At 55.9% G+C, this 21,340-nt stretch overlaps 1 protein-coding gene across 2 annotated transcripts in view; it reads left to right on the plus strand.

The window, feature by feature from the left end:
- The first annotated feature begins 6,869 nt into the window (after positions 1-6,869).
- IGSF21 (immunoglobin superfamily member 21) overlaps positions 6,870-21,340 on the plus strand; it is a 270,697-nt gene continuing 256,226 nt past the window's right edge. Inside the window, exon 1 of one of the 2 annotated variants that reach the window (XM_070458791.1) lies at positions 6,870-6,952. In XM_070458791.1, coding sequence (XP_070314892.1) covers positions 6,883-6,952 — 70 coding nt within the window. In that variant the 5' untranslated portion in view covers positions 6,870-6,882. Of the gene's footprint in view, positions 6,953-7,580; positions 7,713-21,340 lie in introns of those variants that run through there. The other variant, XM_020899171.2, reaches the window with a different exon arrangement.

A 21,340-nucleotide genomic window follows, 5' to 3' on the forward strand; every position in this document is an offset into this window, starting at 1 on the left:
GTAGGAAGCTGGTTTGTTTTAGGTAATACAGACCCTCACACCTAAAAGGTTGTAAAAATAGAACAAATCGCATATTGGATGTCGCCACCTGTTGTCTCTGGGTGGTACTGCAGTTTGGCGAGGAAAGGAGGAAATTGTGCTCTTAAGATCCCAGGCAGGACTTGACAACTATGGAGACAAGAGCCCAAAGCCAGGAACACACTGACTAATATTGGAGAGCGCCATGAAAGACGAGTGGATTACAGGTCCTGCTCACGTTGGCCTTTGCCTTTGGTTTGTGGTCAGGGCAGCGGTCTGCTGAGTCCCTTGAGATCTTGACCCTGGAGTCTTCATCCACCCCTCTGCACTGCAAAGTGAAGGAAGCTAAGGATGAAAAGGAGATAGAGAGAGGGTAATTATAGTATCCTGTTGCTTCTTACAGAGGATAATTGCTACGGTTAATATTTACTGAGTGCTTACATCATCTGAAACACTGTCTTATTAATCAGTGGGAGAGGTAACTTCTTCCTACCCCATTTTGCAGATGAGGAAACATAAGGACAGGGAGGTTAAGTAAGTTGCTTGGGTTCTCACGGTAAGTCCTCTCTTCCTTCCTTCTAGCTCACTTCCTCCCTCCCCCCGCCCCTCCTTCCCTCTCTCCAGCAGTTATTTCCCGATGCTGCAGACAGGACTTGGGTCCAGGCAGGCCAGCTCCAGAGCTCATGCTTTCCCTCCTGCTGCTGTTACCCTCTGTCGCCACCTTCTAACTATGACTAATACCTGTGAGCCCAAGCCTCTTATTTTTAGCAAATCCGATGATATAGGAACAAGTGCAAATCTTAATGATGCTTTCTAATCTTGACTCATCCATCCACTCCTCCATCCATGTGCTCATCCACCCATCAATCCTTTCCCTAATCCATCTGTCCATATACCCACCCACCATCACCCACCCACCCTTCTTTCCATCTTTCCATCTGTTCTTCCACCCCCAGCATCCACCCGCAACCTACCGACCCACTCGTTCATCTATCCAGCCTATATGCTCACATCCACACATCTATCCATCAACCATCCATCCAATCTTTCTCCCACCCATCCATCTTTCCGTTCATCCATTCTTCCATCCATCCAACATTTTCTTGAGCAGCTACTACCCCCCTGGCACAAGTAATACATGGTTCTTCTCTTCATGTTGCTTCTTGCCGTCTCAGAAATATATAAAAGCAATGTGACCTCAGGCAAGAGGGGCTCACCCGTCTCTGTCTCAGTTTGTCTATTCTATGGAATTAAAAACAGAGCCTTCCTCTCAGAGTATTGAAGAGGATTCAGTGAGTTAGTACAAGCAAGATATTTCGAAAAGTGCCTAGTATGTAGTAAGCACTCAAACTGTCATCAGCTGTCAGTGGCTATTGCTCTTATCACAGTTGCTGTCATCACCATCATCCCTATTGCAACTACCATGATAATTCAGGAAGAGATCAGAAGACGTGTCCATTCAGAGCAGCATCTTCCATCCATCCCATAATCTACAAAACTCTTGATGTGCGATATGACTAGGTATTTATGCAAAGAGGGCTCTGAAGCCAAAGAAGTTTGAATTTCAAGTAAATAAAACCAAAAAACTCTGTAGGATTTCTCACAGCCTTTAAAGGCTCCTGTGAATTGTAAATCTCTAAGATGCAGAGAATGAACTAATATGCAGCATTTCTCAAATATACTGAACCTCTGAATCCTCTTTCGAGGCATCTTTATTCCAAACTTACAAAGCAAGTGGTTAGCGGGGCCCAGTTTAGGGAACACTGGTCTCCAGGGTCAGTCAGCTTGTCTCCCCCTCCCCACTCCCACACTGGTCCCCAGGACTTAACTTCCTGTCCCGACTCCTTCATTTATTGTCCAGATTCTTTCTCCGGACCTGTGATGCTGAGGTTCATTCAGCACCCACAGCCTTAGAATCCCCACGGAAAGCCCTCCAGGCTCCCCCTGGGGAAAGACTTGCTGGAGTTCAGATGGGGCAGAGGTCCGTTAAGGATGTAGCATTGGACTTAAATTCCAAGCAGCCAACTCTGTATTGATTTGGGTCACTGATGTTAAGGCATCACTTTCAGCTGCTTTTAATTTAAACAAACAATGAAAAAACTCGGTCTTGTCTGGGATGCAGCCTGAGGGATGGTTAATTCCCAGCACAGAGAGGCAGAGGGCAAGATAAGAAGGAGCCAGAGGACTGCATGAGTGAGTGTGTGTGTGAGTGAGTGTGTGTGTGATAGAGACAGCGACAGGGAGAAAGAGCATGTGTGGCTCTTTGGGACAGAGCCAGGGAAAAGCTCACACTGGATTCCTGTCCTCCGAATCCAACATTCCTCTGCCTTTGTCACTCTGGGTAATTTTTTTCACTTCTCTGAGACTCAGTTTATTATCTGTAAATTGGGCTTAGATCAAGCTGCCACAGGGGGCTGTCATGAGAACTGAACGCGATGAGACAGGCAGAGCACATTGGGCTTATGAAAGCTTTATTTTTATCATTTCTCATCGGAATAGTGGCTTCCGGGGCCTGTATGTGCCTGTGTGATAGTGTGCGTGTGTAAATGTCTGCACACATCATGTGTACATTTGTGTATCTTAGCCTGGAAGAGTATTCAAGCGCTCTGACTCTGCGTTTTGTGTGGGATCAAATCTGGCCCTGTTATCATGTTGCACTGGGCAAGTGGCTTAGCCTCTCTGCCTCAGTTTTCTTATCTGTAAAATAGGGACAATGATAATGCTCACACCATACACTATTGTGAAGATTCATTGAGTTTACACACATCGCGTGCTTGAACGGAGCTTGGCATAAAAGGAGCGATTTCACAAAGGCTTACTACTCTTAGCGTTATTATCCAACGCCACAAGGAGGGCCTACCCCAACCAACAGAGCCCAACCCCTTGGAAGCCAGGCTGTGGGAGGTAATAATAACCCACATCCTTTCTCTCTCCCGGGGATAAAGAAACTAGCGGTCACAGAGGACCGCAGGGCCCTTTGACCTCGGGGGTGTCCCCCGGGGTCAGGAGAGGAGAGATTTGCTTTGTGCTCTAGCGCCCTCTGTTGGGAGATTCGCGCTCAGCACCACGGGCAGAGGGAGGCGGGGGCAGACGGCCACGTTGCCAGCGGCCAGCCGCCAGGAGGTCCAGGCCTCCCGCTCTGCCGGTGCCCCTGGAAGAGGCATGTCCCGCCGTGACCCCTGGATCTCGGTGCCAAGACTGCAGAGAGGAGGCCCCGCTGCAGGCGGCCCATCCGTTAGGACACAGGAGCCGAGAGACGCTGAGCGAGTTAAAAGCCTGTGGCTGCCCTGAGGGGCGTCCCCCTTGGCTAAGCCACCCTGTGCCCCCCTCTGCTCATCACGCCTCTCAGTGTCGCAGATGTGCCTTCCTCTGGGGCAAGAGTGCAGCCTCTGAAGCTGTGGTTGTGAAACAGGAGCTGAGGGAGTGTGTGCCCCCAGGAGCGGGTGTGCAGAGGTAGCGGTGTCACTGGGAACAGTTGCCACATGGTAATAAACACGCGCTTCACAGCCGAGCCCCTTTGGGGAAACCAACTGTGCGCCTGGGCGGGATGTCCTTTCTCCGAACGTGTGGTCTAGGGGGCTGTTGCTTCTCTGAAAAGGTCCATGGCTTCAGGATTCACGCAAGCTCCAGTCAGGAGCTGTTGTTGTTCAGTTGCTCGTGCGTACCTGGCTCTCTGTGACCCCATGGATGCAGCACGCCGGGCTTCCCTGTCCTTCACCACCTCCTATAGCTTGCTCAAACTCATGTCCATTGAGTGGGTGATGCCATCCAACCATCTCATCCTCTGTCACCCCCTTCTCCTGCCCCCAATCTTTCCCAGCATCAGGGTCTTTACCAGTGAGTCTTTTTCAGGTGCCTAGCCCTGTGTTAAGAGCTGAGGAATGGAATGAATATAACACAGTGCCCTGCCCTCATTCATTCATTCATTCATCACCCAACAAATATTTACTGTGGGCCTACTATGTGCCAGGCACTGGCTAGGAAGACCAATGATTTTAATTATTCCCAGGTGGCGCTGTGGTAAATTGTCAGCCTGCCAATGCAGAAGATGCAAGAGACGTTGGTTCCATCCCTGGTCGGGAAGATCCCCTGGAGGAGGAAATGGCAACCCACTCCAGTGTTCTTGCCTGGAAAATTCCATGGACAGAAGAGCCTGGTGGGCTACAGTCCATGGGGTTGCAAAGAGTTGGACATGACTGAGCCGCTGAGCACACACGGGGTGGTGTTAAAAGAGAGATTCAGAAGGCTGGGGATGAAGAAGGGTTAACTGAGGTCTCCAATTCCCCCCCCCCCACCCCGACTCCCCAGGCTTTGGCCCTAGGGAGCCGCCTCTTTCTGATGTCACGCCTCCCTTCCTCCTTGCTGGCTTGTCACCAGATGTCATTCGCAGCTGACTGTCACCGTTTTGGTGCTCCCTGCGGAGGTCTTTTTCCCAGCTGGTATGGACCTGGACTGGAAGGAAGTGTGACCACGGAGGGTCCTGAAACCCTGCCGGATGCCCGCCTCTGAGGGCGCACAGCGGGGCTGCAGGGAGTCCAGTCAATAAGCCTCACCTCTGCAGGCTTTCACCTGGCAAGCTCTTGCCTGCCCACTGCACTCTGATTGAGAGCTGGGCCTACAGAGCAGGAATGCCCATGCAGGGATGCTTGGCATTTACCTGAAGAACTCAGACCAACATGGGGGTCTTCCCAGCTGGATGCTGCCCCCCTGCCACCCCGCCAGGAAGGCCTTTCCACTGGGGTGCTTAGCACCTATGATGGATCTGGATTCTGTCAGCCTTTTTCTGGGCCAGAACTGGGGAGAGGGAGGGGCAGAGAAGAGACAGTCAAGGACAGCACCCCTTGGCATGGCTGGGGCAACCCAGAAAGAAGGCTTAGGGGGAGAGGTGACCTCAGGCTGACCCTCAGCAGCTGGGAGAAGGCAGGACCTAGGTGGGTGGGGATGAGAGGGAGCACAGAACAGCCAGGCAAGGGGAGAAGAAAGGGCCTAAGACTCCAGCGTTCAAGCCATATCCAAGCCCAATCAGTCTGGCAGCCAATTAGTCTGATTCACAAAAAAACCACGTAGGGACAAACTGTAATCAAACACGTATTTATAAGGGTTTATTACGATCATTATTATTATTTTACCGAGAGGATCATTCTAAAGCCTGTCAGGTGAATGTATGCTTTCAGATCTTTGTAAATGCAAATCTGTCCTTCCCCAGGGGTGGGGGTGTGGGCTGCCCCCCAGGAAGTGCCTTGGTGAGGCTTGCAGAGGGCATCTGGGGGGACTAGCTCCCTGCCCCAGGGCATCATCGCTGCACAGGGCTCCAGCCACAGCTCACTGCACTCCGGACACACCGTCAAAGGGCTGCTGGAGATGGAATTAGCTTCACACCCATTATCCAGGTAGGTAAACAGAGTCACGGTGGTCTGATAGGGCAACCTGGCAGAGATAGAGAAGCTAGGAATTCACTACACAATGCCTTGGAGTACAATTCTATGCTGTGAGCTTCCCCATCTAACCTCACCCCCATCACTCTGACCTCTCCCAGGACTGGGGACCTCTCCCCTCTCAGGAAACCTCAAGGCCCACAGCCAGGCCTGAGGCTCAATAGCTAGGGCGTACCCATGTGTGTGTGCGAGAGCATGTGTGTGTGCATGTGAGCATGTATGTGTGCACATGAGCATGTGTGTACACATGAGCATGTGTATGTGCTCACGTGTGTGTGTGTGAGTGAACATGTGTGCGTGCGTGCACACGTGTGTGTGTAGTGGGAGGATACGGATAGATACAAGTCCCAATCCCCCATGTTCAAGCCCAGGGAGAAAAGAAAATCAGATCTCCCAAAAAGGTGAAACTGTTCTCTGCCAGGAGGAAACACCCAGTTCCTTACCCATTTCTGGCTGGATCCAAGAAAGTGGCTCTTCTCGAAAGAAAGGACAAAACACAGCCCAATCCACGAGTGCCTGGGGGAAGGGCAGCCGTCATTCGGGAAGTTTCAGAACACCCGATGCCCCTCACCCTTAGTTAATAGGCGGCGGGGAGACCGGCACCCCGGGCCACACCCTGCCGGCTAGACTCCCCGGACCGACGGCCTCTCTCTCAAGTGGCAGGCGGCCTCCCTCGCCAGCCTGGGGACGAGCGCGGGGAGGGTGTCCCGGGACTCGGTGGAGCAGGATCGGACGGAGCTTGGTCTGGAGGGCAGGGCGCTCCGTCAGCTCGGGGAGGGTTACCGAGCGACCGGGGCTGCGAGCGCTTAGAGTGAGGAAGGGAGCCTGGGGTGAGGGTGTGGGCGACCCGGAGCGGGGAGCGGGGCGGGAGGTGGGGAGCTCGCCTTCTCCCTGCAATAAATCGGCTTAGCGGCCGAGAGCCGAACGGCCCAGAAAGGATTAAAGAGAAGTCTGTATAATACAGCCGAGAGCGCGGCGGGGGGAGGGCAGGAGGGCGGGGGGCGGGGAGAGGGGGAGGGGCGGAGGGCGGGCGCGGGGAGGGGGCGCTCGCGCAGCCGGGAGAGGCGGGCGCCAGGCAGAGAGCGCGGTTCGGCTGCAAACTCTGGCGCTGCCGCCCAGCTGACTCCGTGCAGCGCTGGGCACCGCGCGCTGCCGGGGAGCCGAGAGCCGCGGCGCACCGGAGGTCGCCCCGAGAGCAGGGGTCGCGGCGCCCCGCAGAGCCCGAGCCGAGCCCGGCGCCCCGGCAGCCCAGCCGCGGCGGCATGGGGGCGCCCCCGCGGCGCCCCACGCGGCCCGCCACCGTCTCGGCCAGCGGCCGGAGGCAGGAGCGCGCCTGAGCCCATGGCGAGGGGCCCCGCCGCCGCTGCCGCCGCCGCCGCCGCCGCCGCCGCCGCCACCGCCCCGCCAGCGCCGCCAGCTCCCGGGCACCATGCGAGCCGCCCCGAGCCTCCGCGGCTGCGTCTGCCTGCTGCTCGCCGCTATCCTGGACCGGGCGCGCGGTGAGTGCGAGGGCGCCGGCCGGAGCCGGAGCCGGGGGTGCGCGGGGGCGGGCAGCGGGGGAGGGTGCCGGCCAGGGGCGCCCCGGGGACGCTCCGGGTCCGAGAACCGCGCTCGGCGCGGGGGCTGCAGAGATGGTGGGTTTGACGAGGGAGGGCGGACGTCTCCTCCGGAGAGAACGCTCGCGGGTCTGTGCCCGGGTGTGCGCGCGCGCGTGTGTATGAGCGTGTGTCTTTGTGGCGCCCGAGTGAGGGTGTCCGGGAAGGCGCTGTGCGTGGCGAGGGTGCTAAGTGCATCTGGAGGTGTGAGTGTGTGCGAAGGTGTGTGAGCGAGCCCGTGTCTGGAGGGCTGTCTGGGTGTCCGTGTCAGTTACACAGAAAAGGTGTGTGTGAGAGAGAGGAGTGTGAGCCCGAGTGTCTGGGGGTGTGCGCGGGCGCCCCGCTTCTCGGCGAGGCTGTGAAGTGGGTGAGCCTGTGTCATTGTGTGGGGATGTGTCGAAGGGTGGGTGAGTGTGTGAGGTGTGGCGTGGCACGCGTGTCCCAAGTGTACGGGGCTCTTCAGCGATACAGGACAGCGGGTGACTGTATTTCCGTGGGGGGTGTTGCGGGGCGCCTGTGCAGAGGAGGCGGGATGTGACCCTCGGGCCAAGAGTGTACGTTTCTCGGATGTGGAGGTGCAGGCGCGCGGGCCAGGAGTGTGTGAGCGTGCCGTGGAGCGTGTGGATCCAGTGTGGAGGGAGGCACGGACGCGTCAGGGCACGGGGTAGGTGTGAGCCGCGGTGCGTGTGTGTCCCGCGTGGACTTGGTCCCGATCGGGCTAAACCCGTTGGAAGGAAGGAGGTTCCGGGAGCGAGTGACCGGTGCCTACGCGGCTCCAGGGTCCGGCGTTCGCGGAAGCCTCGGGGCCTCTCGGCCGGCGCCGCCGCCTGGCGAGTCTAGAGTGCTGCGGCCACCCAACCTGGCGACCCGGCGCGTCCGCTCAGAGCCCACGCGTCCGCTCAGAGCCGGCGGGAGCGGGGCTGCACCGGCGGAGAGCGGTGGCCCAGAGACTGGAGGTCTGCGCCCGCGGTTCTCCTCAAGCCTAGTTCCGAACCTGGACGCCCAGAACCAGGGCGTCTGGTGTCACATCCGGCTCTGCCGCGGAGAGGGCGGGGGATGCGCGGCGCCCAAAAGTAGCCGCTATGACCGGTCGGGTCTCAGCCCCCAGCCCAGCGGGTGATGGGTAGGGGAGGATCTGTTCTTTCCCGTGTGCCTTGCACTCCCGGGAGGTGCCAAACCAGAATCTGAGAGTGCCTGCCAGCAAGGTGTGCGCCCTAAAATAACCCCACCCGCTTCCACCCCGAGGTCCTTACAGAGTGCTTGGCCCGCTGACGGGAGAAACTGCAGGATTTGAGCCTGAATGGTGGTCCTGCTGGCAGAGGGGGAGGGGTTGGTGTAAATCTGGAGGAATGCAAGCCCTCCACTTGGTCTGCCTATCCCTGGAACAACAGACTTTCCAAAGTGCATGGACACCCTCCCCCTCCAACTTCGAGGCGATGGCTCCCTCCCTCGGAAGCCTCTGGAGGGAAAGGTTATATGGGGGCGGGGACGGGGTGGTGCCCGGGTGCGCGCCACGGGGAGGGCGCCGGGATTTGTCGAAAGGCGCTTGGAGCCTTCACCCGGACACTGCAGGGAGCGTGTGTGGGGTGGTTAGAGGGTGGGGGCAGGAGTGGGGCACCCCTTTTCTCTAGAACACGCAAAACCGGAGAGGCTGGTCAGGGGTAAGGATGGCGACTAGATGCCGAAGGGTTTAGTGGGGAAAGCCCGCTGCGTCAGGATCCCACCGCGCGAGTTCTCCTCAGAACCTGCGAGCCGCGGTTCTTGGGGCTGCGGAGACCTGAGCGGGTGTCCTGGCTCCTCTGCAGCTGGCAGCAGGCTGGGGAGAGCGCCTCTAGGAGAGAGGAGCCGGCCTGGCCTCTGAGCTCCGCTGCCTAGCGAGAGGGAAGAGCGCCGACCCGGATCGCAGACGGGCAACTTTCCGAGCGCGGGTCGCGGGCTGAGCCTTCCCTTCGCTGCAGAGCAGATGAGAGCTCACGGGGCTTTGGTTCTCGGAGTCCGCGCCAGCGCAGGGCGGGGGTACCAGAACGGTCGGTACCCGCTGTAACAGGCCGTCTGGCCGGAGGAGGGCGCCCTTCCTGGACGTGACCGAGAGCCGCGCACCTGGCCCTTAGCAGGGCCAGGCCGCCTGCCAGCGCCTGCGTCGGAGGGCGGGCGGGCGCGGAGGGTAGGGTCCAGGGCAGGCGCCCGGAGACGCGCCTGCCCAGGGCGGGGGCGACAGCGGCCACTGCTAGGGAAGGCACGGCCCGTGCGCCGGCCCGGGTCTGCATCGACAGCTCGCGGCGCACGGGGACTCCACTTTGGAGAGGTGGGTCTGCGTCTCAGGAGGGGAAGGCAGCTGGCGGTACACAGGACCGGCCGGGCGGAGGGCTCCTGCCCCTGATCCCCGCTCCCCGATATCTGCCTCTCCAAGAGGAAAAACACACACGGATTCTAACTCCTCAGGCCCCGTTTCACCTGGCCTGGGCACTTCTGGGAGGGCAATCCAGCACTCGTGCCCGGGCGCTGGCCCAGGAGACAGAGGGCCCCGGGGACTGGGAGCGCAGGAAGGACAGTGGTTCATAGACCTGCCTCCTCTTTAGGTCGCGGGAAGGTCTCCGCGAAGGGCAGCGGGAGGCAGGCCGAGGTAGGGCGCGCTAGAGGCCCTAGCCCTTCCACTTCCACTGGACTCCCCTCCACTTCTCTCTCGGCAGCAGCGTGTCAACGGGTGGGTGGGATGCGGGGGCTGATCGGCTGGGCCGAAGCCGCCGCCGCACCGGGACTGCAGGGGCTGCGCGCGCGCAAGCTGGTGTAAAGCCTTCATGTATTTATCCGTTTCGCCAGCTCCACCCCACGCCCCGCGGGCACCGCCGGGCCTCTGCCCGGTCCTCGCTCGGCGCGGGAGTTAAGGGCCCGACCTGGACCAGGTCGCCCCTCCCCTCCTCCCACTGCCGCCCCGCCCCTCCTCCCCCTGCCGCCCCGCCCCCAGCCATAAACCCCACCCCTTCCCTCTCAAGATGCAAACTGGAATTTCTCCTGAGAGGCTGAACGAGTTCTTGCTTTTTAAGCGGAGAGAATGTTCGAGCTGGAAGCGACCTCCGAGATCACTTACTTCAGTGGTTCTGAAACGAGTAATTTTTAGCAGGAGAACCCTTTTAGAGTAGGAACTGATTACCGCCCCCTAAAATCCTAATGCCTTGGGCAAGATGGTAAGCGCCAAAGGACAGCTGCCTTGGTGGAAGCAGGTAATGAGACCCAGCATCGAACGATCTTTCCTCAACAGTCCCCTTAAACAATCTTAAGATTGCTCCTCTTCTGATATCAGAGCCGGGTTTCTGTTTTTTCAATAGCCAAAATTACATGGATCAGCGGCTGCGTGGCCAGCACGCGCTAGCTGCATCACGGTGCTCATGCACTGCAAGATGGGTTTCAGCTTAAACCCACCTTTCACAGATTAGGAAGGAAACTGAGGCCCAGAATTTCAAGGTTTGTTCGTGACAGGGTGTCAGTGTCTTCCAGGTCACGCCTGGTCCGGCCCCTGGCTCCCGCTTTCCTTCCAGCCTTCCTTGGACACGGCATGTGGGCAAGGGCTGGCAATGTACCAGCAGTGCCTTAGATTGGTCTGCCTACCCCAGCTTTTCAGAACATCTGTCTCACACAGACCTGCATCTTGCTACAATTGGGGGCTGGGGCAATGGGGGAGGGTGGGGAGGAGATGAAGAGACTTGTTGAGATTCTTGGGTTTTAGCAGTCCTGACTTCAAAGCTGAGACCAAACAAGGGCTGAACAAAGAGGAGGCTGGTTAGTCCTGTTCATGAGTTTCCTGGGACCCATGGAGGCGTCTAACCTGGCTTACCACCCCGGCCCCTCTGCTCCATCCCCAGGCCACTTGAAATCATTTATTCAGCCCTGACTGTGCCAGCTCTGTGCCATATGTACTTTGTTCTTCTTATCTTCGTTAATCCTTGTGACCATTCTGAGAGTTAAGGTTATTTTCCAGATGAGGAAGCTGAGGTTCAGAGAGGTTAAGTGGTTTGTCCGAGGTCACCCAGTCGGTAAGTGGCAAGCTGAGACTCAGACCCAGGACTGGCCGTCTCTTTCCCTCTGGGCTCTGTTGTCTCCTGGTGAGAACGGGTCTCAATCACTTCCTCAGCTCCAGCCACATGGACAGTTGCCGTGTGTCCACTGCCCCGTCTGGCTGCTTTGCTCCTCTCCAAACCCCACTGAAATCAAATTATCCAGTGTGTTCGTCTGCACAGATGGGAGAGGGGACACCCCTCAAAGCCCTTGTCATCATCAAGAGAATGAATGGGCATCTGTTGTGGGCAGGGTGCATCTGAAAAGAGAAAGACCTATGACCGTGACCATCGTTCCAGTGGGGTGAGAGGTCAGGCCCATACCCGTAAAGATAAAAGACAATCCAAGTGGAAATTTGTTGATACCTGCAGGATGCGAAGTGGACTAATGTCCCCCACAGGAGGTTTGTGGGGGAAGAGTGATTTCTTTGGCGGTATTAAGGGAAGGCTTCAAAGGGGAGGGAGGACTTGAACTAGACCTTGAAGCAAGGGGAGAAGGTTAATAGGCCAAGGGGTAATGTTCCAGGGAGGGAACCCAGGTGAGCTAAGAGCCAGAGGCAGGATTGTGCCTGGTAGGGCCAGCTCAACTTCAGGGCTGTGACTTCTTGAGTCTAATGGAGGACTGGGAGAAAGAAGAGTGATATTACTGGTAGCTTCCATTTATCGCACACCTATTAGATGTTCTTTATGCATTAAATGCCCTCAAGAATTCATGAGGCAGTCTCATTAGGTATGTTTTACAGATGAGGACAAGAGCCCCCTGGATACCCACCCAACTTCCTCTTGCCATCTCTCTTTCTTGCTCCCTGTCTCTTTCCCTTCCTCTCTTCCCACTTCCTTCTTTTCTTTCTTAAACAATGAATGAGGCTCAAAATCTTTTATAAGGGTAAGAACTGGGAGTTTCAAACGCAGGTCTAAAGCAATTCAAAGACATTTCTGCTTCCAGAGGAGAGGAGAAACTATTTTTTCATCACAGAAGGAGGAATGCAGCAGCCTCTACCATTAGCAAGAGGAAGCAAAGTCCCTCATTTTAAACAAGAAATGTCAGTGGAAGTGAAATATGTGACATGACTTCCTAAGAAGTATCTGTCCTCAGGATGAAGTTTCTGGGAAGGAACCAGGGGGATGAGACCCTGGAGCCCACCTTTACACTTGAAATAGGGTTCACTAGCAGAGTGGGCTTAAGACCTATTGGCCAAGATTCCCCGGATGGAGCAAACAGGTGCAACATATATGGAGCTGGTGGCAGCCCAAAGCAGTGGGAAAGGACACTGACTCCCAGGAAAGGAATCTGGCTTCTGTGTGTCCACCGGCCATTCCTACATCTCCTGGCAACGTGTCGGATTTGCTTTGGGAGACTGTGCACCACCCTCTCGTTTGCAGGACATCTTGGTAGGTGGCGCAATCAGCCAGAGCCCTCTAAGACAAGTCCGTCTGACACCTTATCCCGAGAGTCTGGACACTGACCAGAGAAAGACTGGAAACCACTGGAAGGTCCCCTTTATCGACAGGAGCCCCCAGGACACTGTGCTCCTCTGGTTCCCAAGGCTAGTGATGGCGGGGTCTTCCTCCCGGGGGTTCTGAGCAGGATGTGATGAGTCGTGACACGCAGGGCTCTCAGCTCGGCCCTTGGGCTCAGATAGCTGTCATCAGTGTTAACCGTGGTTATGTCAGAGCAGCTCTGGCTCTCGAGACGTGGGCCTCCTGACACCTGGGGCTCCAGCTTGTTCTTGCATTCCATGATTTCCCCATAATGTTCCACTAGTTACTTTTTTTTTTTTTTTTTGGCTTGGGTTATCTGGAGTTGATTTCTGCCCTTTATAAGAAAAGGACCCCACTCGATACCCTCCCTAGGCATGATAAGCCTTAGAGTTGCTGATTAGCCATTCTTGGTAACTCTTGGAGGATGGTTCATAGTTTGCTGAATGGGGGTGATCAATTCCCCTACCTGCTCCCTGACTTCCTGGAGTCTGGAGGCATTGTCCCCTGCCCACACCCACATTAGTGCAGTTAAGACTCAAGACACAAGTTGTTTCTCCCAGTGAAGTGTGGGAGAGGCAGTCTCGCTGTGAACCTCCCACCCCCTAACCTAGTAAAAAGTTCTGCAAAAGCAGAGACCTGTTCGGTTCTTCTCACTGTTGAATCTTCCTCACAAACACATGATGGATACTTAATAAAGGTTGGTTGTTTGGATAAATAAGGCATCTTTGGCCTTTGGACATGTCCTGGTGCTGGGGCTACGTGGAGAGGGTTTGGGTGTGTGACTTTCTACAGAAAATACATGCAAAGGCTTATGGCTTGTGGAATTCAGGCTGGATTCACAGATGAACTTCCTGTTGGTAAAGTTCTGCTCCTGGAACTATATTCTGTCTTTCTTGAAGACTCAGATAATTGATGTGATGGAGACTCTGATTCCAGTCATCCTAACTCTACCTGCTGGTGGTACTTGAGCATTGAGGAGATGCTTTGACCCCCATCCTTCCATTTAGATCTCACGTCAGATGTGAAGGAGGCTACTCTTGTGCCCACTGAACGAAGCAGGGAAACTGAGCCTCAGGGAAATGAAAAGATGGTGGTAGGAAGTGGCTGGACTGGAATCCGGGTTTGTGGCCGCAGGCTCAGCCTTCCTCCCTCCAGAATCCATTGTACTGCTTCCTTCAGCCCCCAGGGATCTGCAATGAAGCAGGCCAGCTCCCCACGAGCCCACAGGCCCCTAAACTAACCAGAAAGCTTGCACCGTGAGCTGGGTGCTGACGATGCAGCCACTTTGCTGATGTGACTCCTCCATCCTCCGCTGCTGGCCACGGGGAGGACGCTGATGGGGCTGTGCTCACACCACATGGAGCCCGGAGCCCACCGTCTCTTCGCCCCAGGGACCTGGCCTGCCCAGAGGTTTCTTCCCCTCCTCCCCCACTTCCGCCCTTTCTTGGCTCAAAGAGCAGACACCTGGCCTCAGCCGGCACAGCCCCGTCCACATAAACCTCCCCCCTAGTCTCTGCTTGCCCGCTTCTCGCCCTCCGCAGCCCCGCCGTTCCTGCCGACTCAGGGGCCGCCTGTGCGGGCTGGCAGCGGCACTTTGGGCAACACGTTGTTTAAACAACTCTCCTCTGAGGCTGGGCCTGGTCACGGGCTCGACTCCCTATTGAACAGAGAGCTGTTGAGGGCAGGCATCCCTGTCCCACTGGCTCTGGCGTGAAGCCTGGCTCCGAGCAGATCTTCAAGATGTGTTTGTTGAATGACTCACTGACTGAATGAATGAATGATGTCTCCCCTGAGCCTGGGACCTGTTTCCTGGCCCTGCTCGGTCACCTCTGGAAGTCCCCTCTGGTGTGAGAATGTGTCTGTTGTCCATAGCTCACCCTGGCATCATGGCTGGCGTCTGGGGGATGAGCCAACAGTGGAAGCTGGTGGGAAGACCACAGGGCGTCCTGTTTCTTCTGGGTTCTCCTTGGTTGGAGGGGCCGGTCTTCATTGCTGGCAGGTGGAGGTTGGGGAAGGGAGGAAGGAAATGGTAACTGTTATGTGCCAAGCCCCATGCTGGCTGTATGCACACACAGTCACATGAAATGCTCCCAGAAACTCCCGTTTGGGAGTTAACAGTCTCCTATTTTACAGCAGAGCAATGTGACTTGGAAAGATCATGTGATTTGCCTAAGGTCCCACTGCTAGTGGAGGGGCAGAGCTGGATTCTCAACCCAGGCGTTGATTTACACATCTCCCCCAAAGCCCAAGTTGACCTTAATGGTAGCTTAAAGCTGACCATGGCGATTTACACCATGGAGATGGGCAAACACTGCAGATTAGTGCTCTCCCCAGCCCAGAGCTGGTTGCTAAGCATTTACCAGCATGCCACTGGGCCTGCCCATCCTTCCTCAATCACTGTCTCTGTGTGGTCCAGCCACTGGGTATTAATATACTTTGGTTTCCATCTGAACTGGGTTCAAAGCCTGGCCCGGCCACTCCCTCACCGAGTACACACTTGGGCAAATCAGCCCCTCTCTAGGTCATGGTGTCCCCGTCTTTTGAAGGTAGAGTGTAATGTGGAGATGAATGAAATGATCCATGAAAGCAGGCGTGCGACTGGGCCTTGGCCATTGGCCTGTCTCTGTCTCCTGGCCCCCAGGCTGAACTCAGACGGCCACAGGGTCACTCTGAAAGGCTCAGGAAGCTCCTAGTCTCTCCTTCCTGTCCTGGAAGCTGCCTTTGGAGTCACGTCCAGGGATCCAGTCACTTCTGTTCATTGAGCAGCTGTCCCAGCCTTGTTCTGGATCAGCAGAGATATCCCCTAAGGAGTTTTGGCTGCTGGCAAACCCCATGGAGCATGGGCTCATTTGAGAATGATGAAAGATCATCTCTAATAAATGGCCAGTACAAGGGTAACAAGAATGAACCCTTGGAAACTGAAGGGAGTGGCCCAGGAAGGCTCTGAGGGGTTGGAACAGGCTTGACAGGTGGGGAGGGAACCCCAGGCTGGGGTGGGGGCCGGAGGGCCTGTGCACAGGCCTGGAGGAGGGGGTGAGTGCCCTGTTGGGCTGGGAGGCTGGGAGGCAGCTGGCTTCGCTTGAGCAGAAGGTGCTTGTTGAGAAGCTGGAAATGAGGTTAGAGCTGTTGGCAGAGGTCTGAGAGCCAGAGTGAGGGGTCTGGACTTGAGCCCAGAGGCTACAGGGGGCAGTTGAAGAGAAATGAGCGACATTCCCAGAGCAGGGCTCTAGGAAGATTAATTTGGCTTTTCTGGGGCACCTGAAGCTGGACATTCTTTGGAATGCCTTTGTGTTATAAATGATGGCCCTAGGGTACCCAAAGAGACAATGGCCTCGAGGCAGAAATGCCATCGTTTGGACACTGTTCGCCTTTCCCCGAGTGTCCACACTTGGCAAGGAGGGGAGACCAGGCCCCTGCCTAGAATGGGACTGTTCCAGCTTGGGCCTGAGCCAAGAGAGGCAGGGTGGCTTCTCCTGGGGAGAAGCTTCTAGATGCCCAGCAGGCATGAGCTCTGAGGTCTGGCATGGGTTCCAATCCCGTCTCCCCCATGATCCAGTGTGTGAACTCCGCCTCTGTGTTGCTTCCAGCCTTGATTTCTCCAGCTGAACAGGCGGCTTACCGTGGTGGCTTCGTGGGGTGGGGGCTGCTGGGAAGGTGACATCTGCACAGTTCGGGGAGGATCTGTATGCAGGGCACCTAGCACATAGTAGGCATGTGAAAAGTTGTTGCTGTTGTTATGATGATGTTTGGAACACCCACAGGTTTGAAGCGGAAGAAGCATTTATAAGCCCCAGTGCCCAGGAGGAGGGGTACGCTGTAGGCTTCCCACACGGAGTCCTAAACAAGTCCTTGGGTTTAGGACTGCAGAGCTCCGGGGCCAGGAGGGGGCTGGAGAATTAAATGCGCTGTCTCCCTTCTCCCATTTTAAAGCTGACAAAACTGAGGCTGGAGAGGATCTCACACTGCGTGTGACGCGTGTGTGTGTGTGTAGGCGGGGGCAGGGGGAGTCGGGGAGGTGGCGCTGGAAGCCAGGTCTCCTCCCTGGAGGTCCGAGGGGCAATCCCGGGGGCTCCGCCAGGCAAACCCTCCACCTCAGAGCCTCGCATGGGGGAGCATCGGGGTCCCCAGGCTTGAGTGGGGGTCTTGGCAGCGCTCCAGCGGGGAGCAGCCACCAGCCTCCGACATCATAGGAGCGGCTCGGGAGTCACCAGGGAGAGAGGCAGCTGAGCCACTGGGTTTTTGTTGCTTTGCCAAGCTGTTCCTTCTGCCCTTTTGTTTCTCTTTCTGCAGAGACACTCAGCGCTCCTCCGATGGGGCTGTTTGTCACCAGTCACTGGCGCCTCCATTATCCTCCCAGCACCATCTCTTCCTCCCGGCTCCTTAATGCTGCCCCAAAGGAAGGCGTCCATCACCGGTTGCCCTGGCATCGTGCAGGGCTGGGTGGGGGGTGGGGGCAGCCCTGGCAGGTCCCTCGGATACCCTGGCAGGGTGGAGACAGAGGCTGGCATGGCCAGAGCTGGGTGGCGTTCGCGTCTCGAGCTGGTGCTCGCTGCCCGAGTGTGCAGGTTTTTGTCAAGGCCACACAATAAGCCAAAGCCAGGTGCCTGGTTCTACAGAAGCAGGTGATACATTGCTAATTGTCACCAGGCACCTAATGTCCCAGGCAGGGGCAGAGGGCATGAGGTGGGGGCGGCGAAAGCAACCGCTTCACAAAGGCTTCTTTGTTTGCGCGGGCAGCAGAGAAGTGGGCCTGAGCTCAGCTTGGAGAGGAAAAGGCACCCGTCAGAAGGCGAATTCCTAAGGCCTGTGGCCTGTTCGCAGAGCCTGGTGGGGGGAGAGGCAGGCAACCTGGTGGGGGAGGAATAAGATCACTTGGCTTCCAAGGTGGCTCAGTGATAGAGAATTCACCTGCCAATGCTGGAAACGCAAGAGACCCGGGTTCGATCCCTCGGTCGGGACGATCCCCGAGTAGGAAATGGCCAGTGTTCTGGCCTGGAGAATCCCATGGACGTAAGAGCCTGGTGGGCTACAGTCCAAAGGGTCGCAAAGAGTCGGACACGCCTGAACACGCACAAACAGGGAAGAGAGAGTGGTTTCCAGAGCAGTCCGGATGCAGAGAGCGACGCGTTGCTGCAAGAAGCAGCATAACTCATTCCTTCATTCACTGATTCATCCATTGGTACGCTGCTCCTGGCAGTCAAGCATCATGCCGTTCTAGAAATCCAGAGGAGAAAGAATAGGCGAATTCTCGCCCTTGTGGGGCTTGCAGAGCTGTGTTCAACACGGAGCCATGTGTGACAACCCACATTTACATTAAAACGCAGCAAAGTGTCTTGGCTTTTGTTTAACCAAATTAAACAGAACTCAGTTCTTCAGCCACATTTCAAAGGAGCAACAGCCACACGTGGCTGGTGGCTCTTGTGTTGGGCAGCACAGATGCCTCCATCATTGCGTAAGGCTACACTGGACATCACGGGTCTAGGGAAGTGTCCCTCCCACTGGCAGTAAGTGACAAGGAATTCCAGAGAAGGAGGGTCTTCCCGCTTCCTTTCCCATGCCATCCTCCTCCTTGTGCCGAGGAGAGAGCCTCAGGCTGATGCCGTCAAGCTCTGACACCCTCTCGCTTGCCAATCTCTTTTTCCAACAAAGCAGGTGTGGGGCAGCACGCCTGTAGTGAGCCAGAGGAAGTCAAAATTTTAATAACAGTGTTTTGTTTTCATTATGATTCTTTTTCAGTCACCCTCTGTTTAAGGCAAGTGAGACTGGTTTGCCATTTGGGGCAGTGATTTAAATTCCCTTTCCCTTTTTAAAAATGGCTCATTTAAGTTTAAAAAAAAAAGAGTCAAGTTTGAGAAAAATGTTAAGTGCATCGTGGAGCAGGTGGCACGCAAACGTGGCCAATCTGGGAGGTGTGAATGTCTGCAGTTGGGAAACCGCGGTTCCAGTGGAATGACACAGGCTTTGGAGGCAGACAGAGGGGGGTTGGTGTTTTGGTGCTGCTGTTGGTAAGCTCTGTAATTTGGGGACAATTTATTTCTCTCCCGATCAACCAGGTTCCAGAAGGAAACAGCAAGCTCAACCTGGGGGGTCTGTGAAGGGCTTCTTTAAGGGACTACCAGGTTTGATCACTGCTTTGGGAAGATCCCCTGGAGAAGGGAATGGCAACTCACACCAGTATTCTTGCCGGGAGAATCCCATGGACAGAGGAGTTTGGCGGGCTACAGTCCATGGGATCTCAAAGATACTGGGACAGGACTGAGTGACTAACACTTCCGCTTTTCACTGGTTTTAGGGTTTAGTGGGGGCACAGGGGATGGGGCAGCCCTTGGGGCCAGGAGCAGTGGGGAGTTACTACCGCCCGCAGACTGGAAGAAGGGCTGAGAGGGGAGGGCTGTGGGCAGGACTGGGGCCCTGGGTGGAGGGATGCAGCCAACTCTTGGGGACCTGGCAGGGAGCTGGAGGGAGAAATACCCCAATTTCATCCCCCTCCTGCCTTTGGGTCTCTTGCTAATACCGCACATGGACAAAACTCAGTTGGATGCCCATGCAGTTGGGCCACCAGGCACAGAATAGGTGGAGAAGGGGAGAGTGACCTGGGGAGCAGATAGCAGGGACCTAGCACCAGCCTGCCCAACCTCAGCGTTCCCGCCTAGAAAGTAGAGTTGTACTACGTGCCAGCTAAGTTGCTGACATGATGGAACGAGACAGTGTGCCTTGCTCATAAATGATTGGTCGCTACTTATGCTAATAACAATCGCAGGAATTAAAGGCCTGCCCTTATGCCCCATCCTGTGCTGGATGCTGGATTTTCCTGAGCCAAAGTGTAGCTCATGAGCCTGGGGCTTTAGAAACAGGGAACTGGCCTCCCAAGGGCACATGAGCTTGAAGGGACGGGTAACTTTGGGAGAGCATTGCAGTCTGTCAAGAGGGAGCGCCTGCACCCCCTCTGCATGGGGACGCGTCATCTCTGCCCAAGACTCTTCAGCGTCCCCACACCTCCCTGTCCCGTGGTCCACCTCAGTGATTGATCACTCCGCCCCAGGGCGCACTGGCGCTTCGCTCCCCAGTCTATTTTCCACCCTATTTCCCCCAAAGAGGTTCTTTCTCTTCAGCTCCATTTAGATCATCTTTCTTGCCATCCCCACCCGCTCTTCCCATGTGCAGTCCGGTCCACATTCGTCGTGAGCGGCCCCAGAGCTCCTTCCTTGCAGGGTGAGGCAGGTGTTCTCCACCTCTGAGCTCGTCTTGCTGGGGCTGTTCCTGCCCCTGCAGGTGGGGGAGGAGGGAATTAGCAGCGAGTCAGCCCTTTGGATCACCAGACCATTTATCCTGCTCCTGAAAGCTAACAGTGCCAATCCCATATTTAGAGGGATCTTCTCAGCAAGTAGCTGGAGTTTCAGGGGTGGCTGGCTTCTAAATGGAGTGACTATTTCTTGGGAAAACTTCCATCAACAGTCCCTTTGGTTTGCTGCTCCTGAATTGGCTCAGGGTGCTTTCCTCGGGTCCCTCTATTTTCCTTTGTCCAGCCCATTTTTTCCATCCACCTTGACTGTTCAAATTGACTTTGACGAGGACTAATTTTGCCAGTTGACATTCGAGACGCTTCGACATCCGGTGCTGTGAAATTGCCGTGACAAATATCAGCAGCGGTTTCTTCCCTGGCTTATTCTCTGAGGTGCTCCGGCCAAGACAGAGTACCCCTGCCCCTCACCCCCATGCCGTCTGCCCCCCCCCTCACCCCCATGCCGTCTGCCCCCCAGCCCGGCTACTTGCCCCGTCCCCACGCAGCTCGGTCTCAGCCCTGCCTGCTGACGCAGTGGCAATGTGACCCTTTGGGAGCAGAGGGTGATCACTCACTGGGGATCAATATTCCTTAGGAAAATCTCCACCAACTGTCCCCTGGGATCTCAGTGTCCACGTTAGTCGAGGTGACATTCCTTTGTTCAGCCACCCTTCCATCCACCTGACTGTTCACTTTACCTTAGAAGAGGTTCATTTCCAGTCGAATATGGAGCCAGGCCCTGCAGGCTGGACCTCTGTGTGGGGGCTGCAGGCGCCCACGCACCCATCACAGTGCCGGGGGCCCGGGTCTCAGGGGGAGCTGTATCACCTGCGGTGCTCACGTCCCGGGTGGTGGAGTGTGGCTCGGAACCATCCCAGGGTACACTGCAGACGCTGCCAGATCTCAGTCACCTCCTTCATGACTTTATTTCCATCCCACCCAGATTGTTTCTTACATCATGATCATCTTAAAATCAAATTTAAATCGATTCCCTCTTTTTTTCACTGGTACAAAGGAGTAATGTATAGGCCTGTGGCGCTGAATACATCTTTTTTCTTAATCCATATTAAAATGAATGTGACCATTCGAATTTTTAAAAAGGCTTCCCTGTACCATGTGACCTCATGCCGTGGGTGACAGTGGGAAACCCTGGCTCAGTGGGAAGGAGACCAGCCTCAGAGTGATGAGCCCCAGGATCGGGTTTCAGCTTCGCTCCCCTCCCCCGTCTTACCTTAGGTCCCTAAAGCCGAGAACTGAGTCTGGATGGCCCAATCCCAAGATTCTTTGGTGAGTAGTAAGATTGGGAAGGAGAGTCCTGTCTAGGTCCAAAATACCTCCTTTAAGACGTATTTGGGGACTTCTCTCATGATCCGGTCATTAAGAATCCTCCTTGCAATGCAGAGGACAAGGGTTCGATCCCTGGTCCGAGAACTAAGATCTCACGTTCTGTGGAGCAAAGTCCAGGCACCACAACTA

The sequence above is a fragment of the Odocoileus virginianus genome, chromosome 30 (genome assembly GCF_023699985.2).
Source record: "Odocoileus virginianus isolate 20LAN1187 ecotype Illinois chromosome 30, Ovbor_1.2, whole genome shotgun sequence".
Taxonomy (NCBI): Eukaryota; Metazoa; Chordata; class Mammalia; order Artiodactyla; family Cervidae; genus Odocoileus; species Odocoileus virginianus.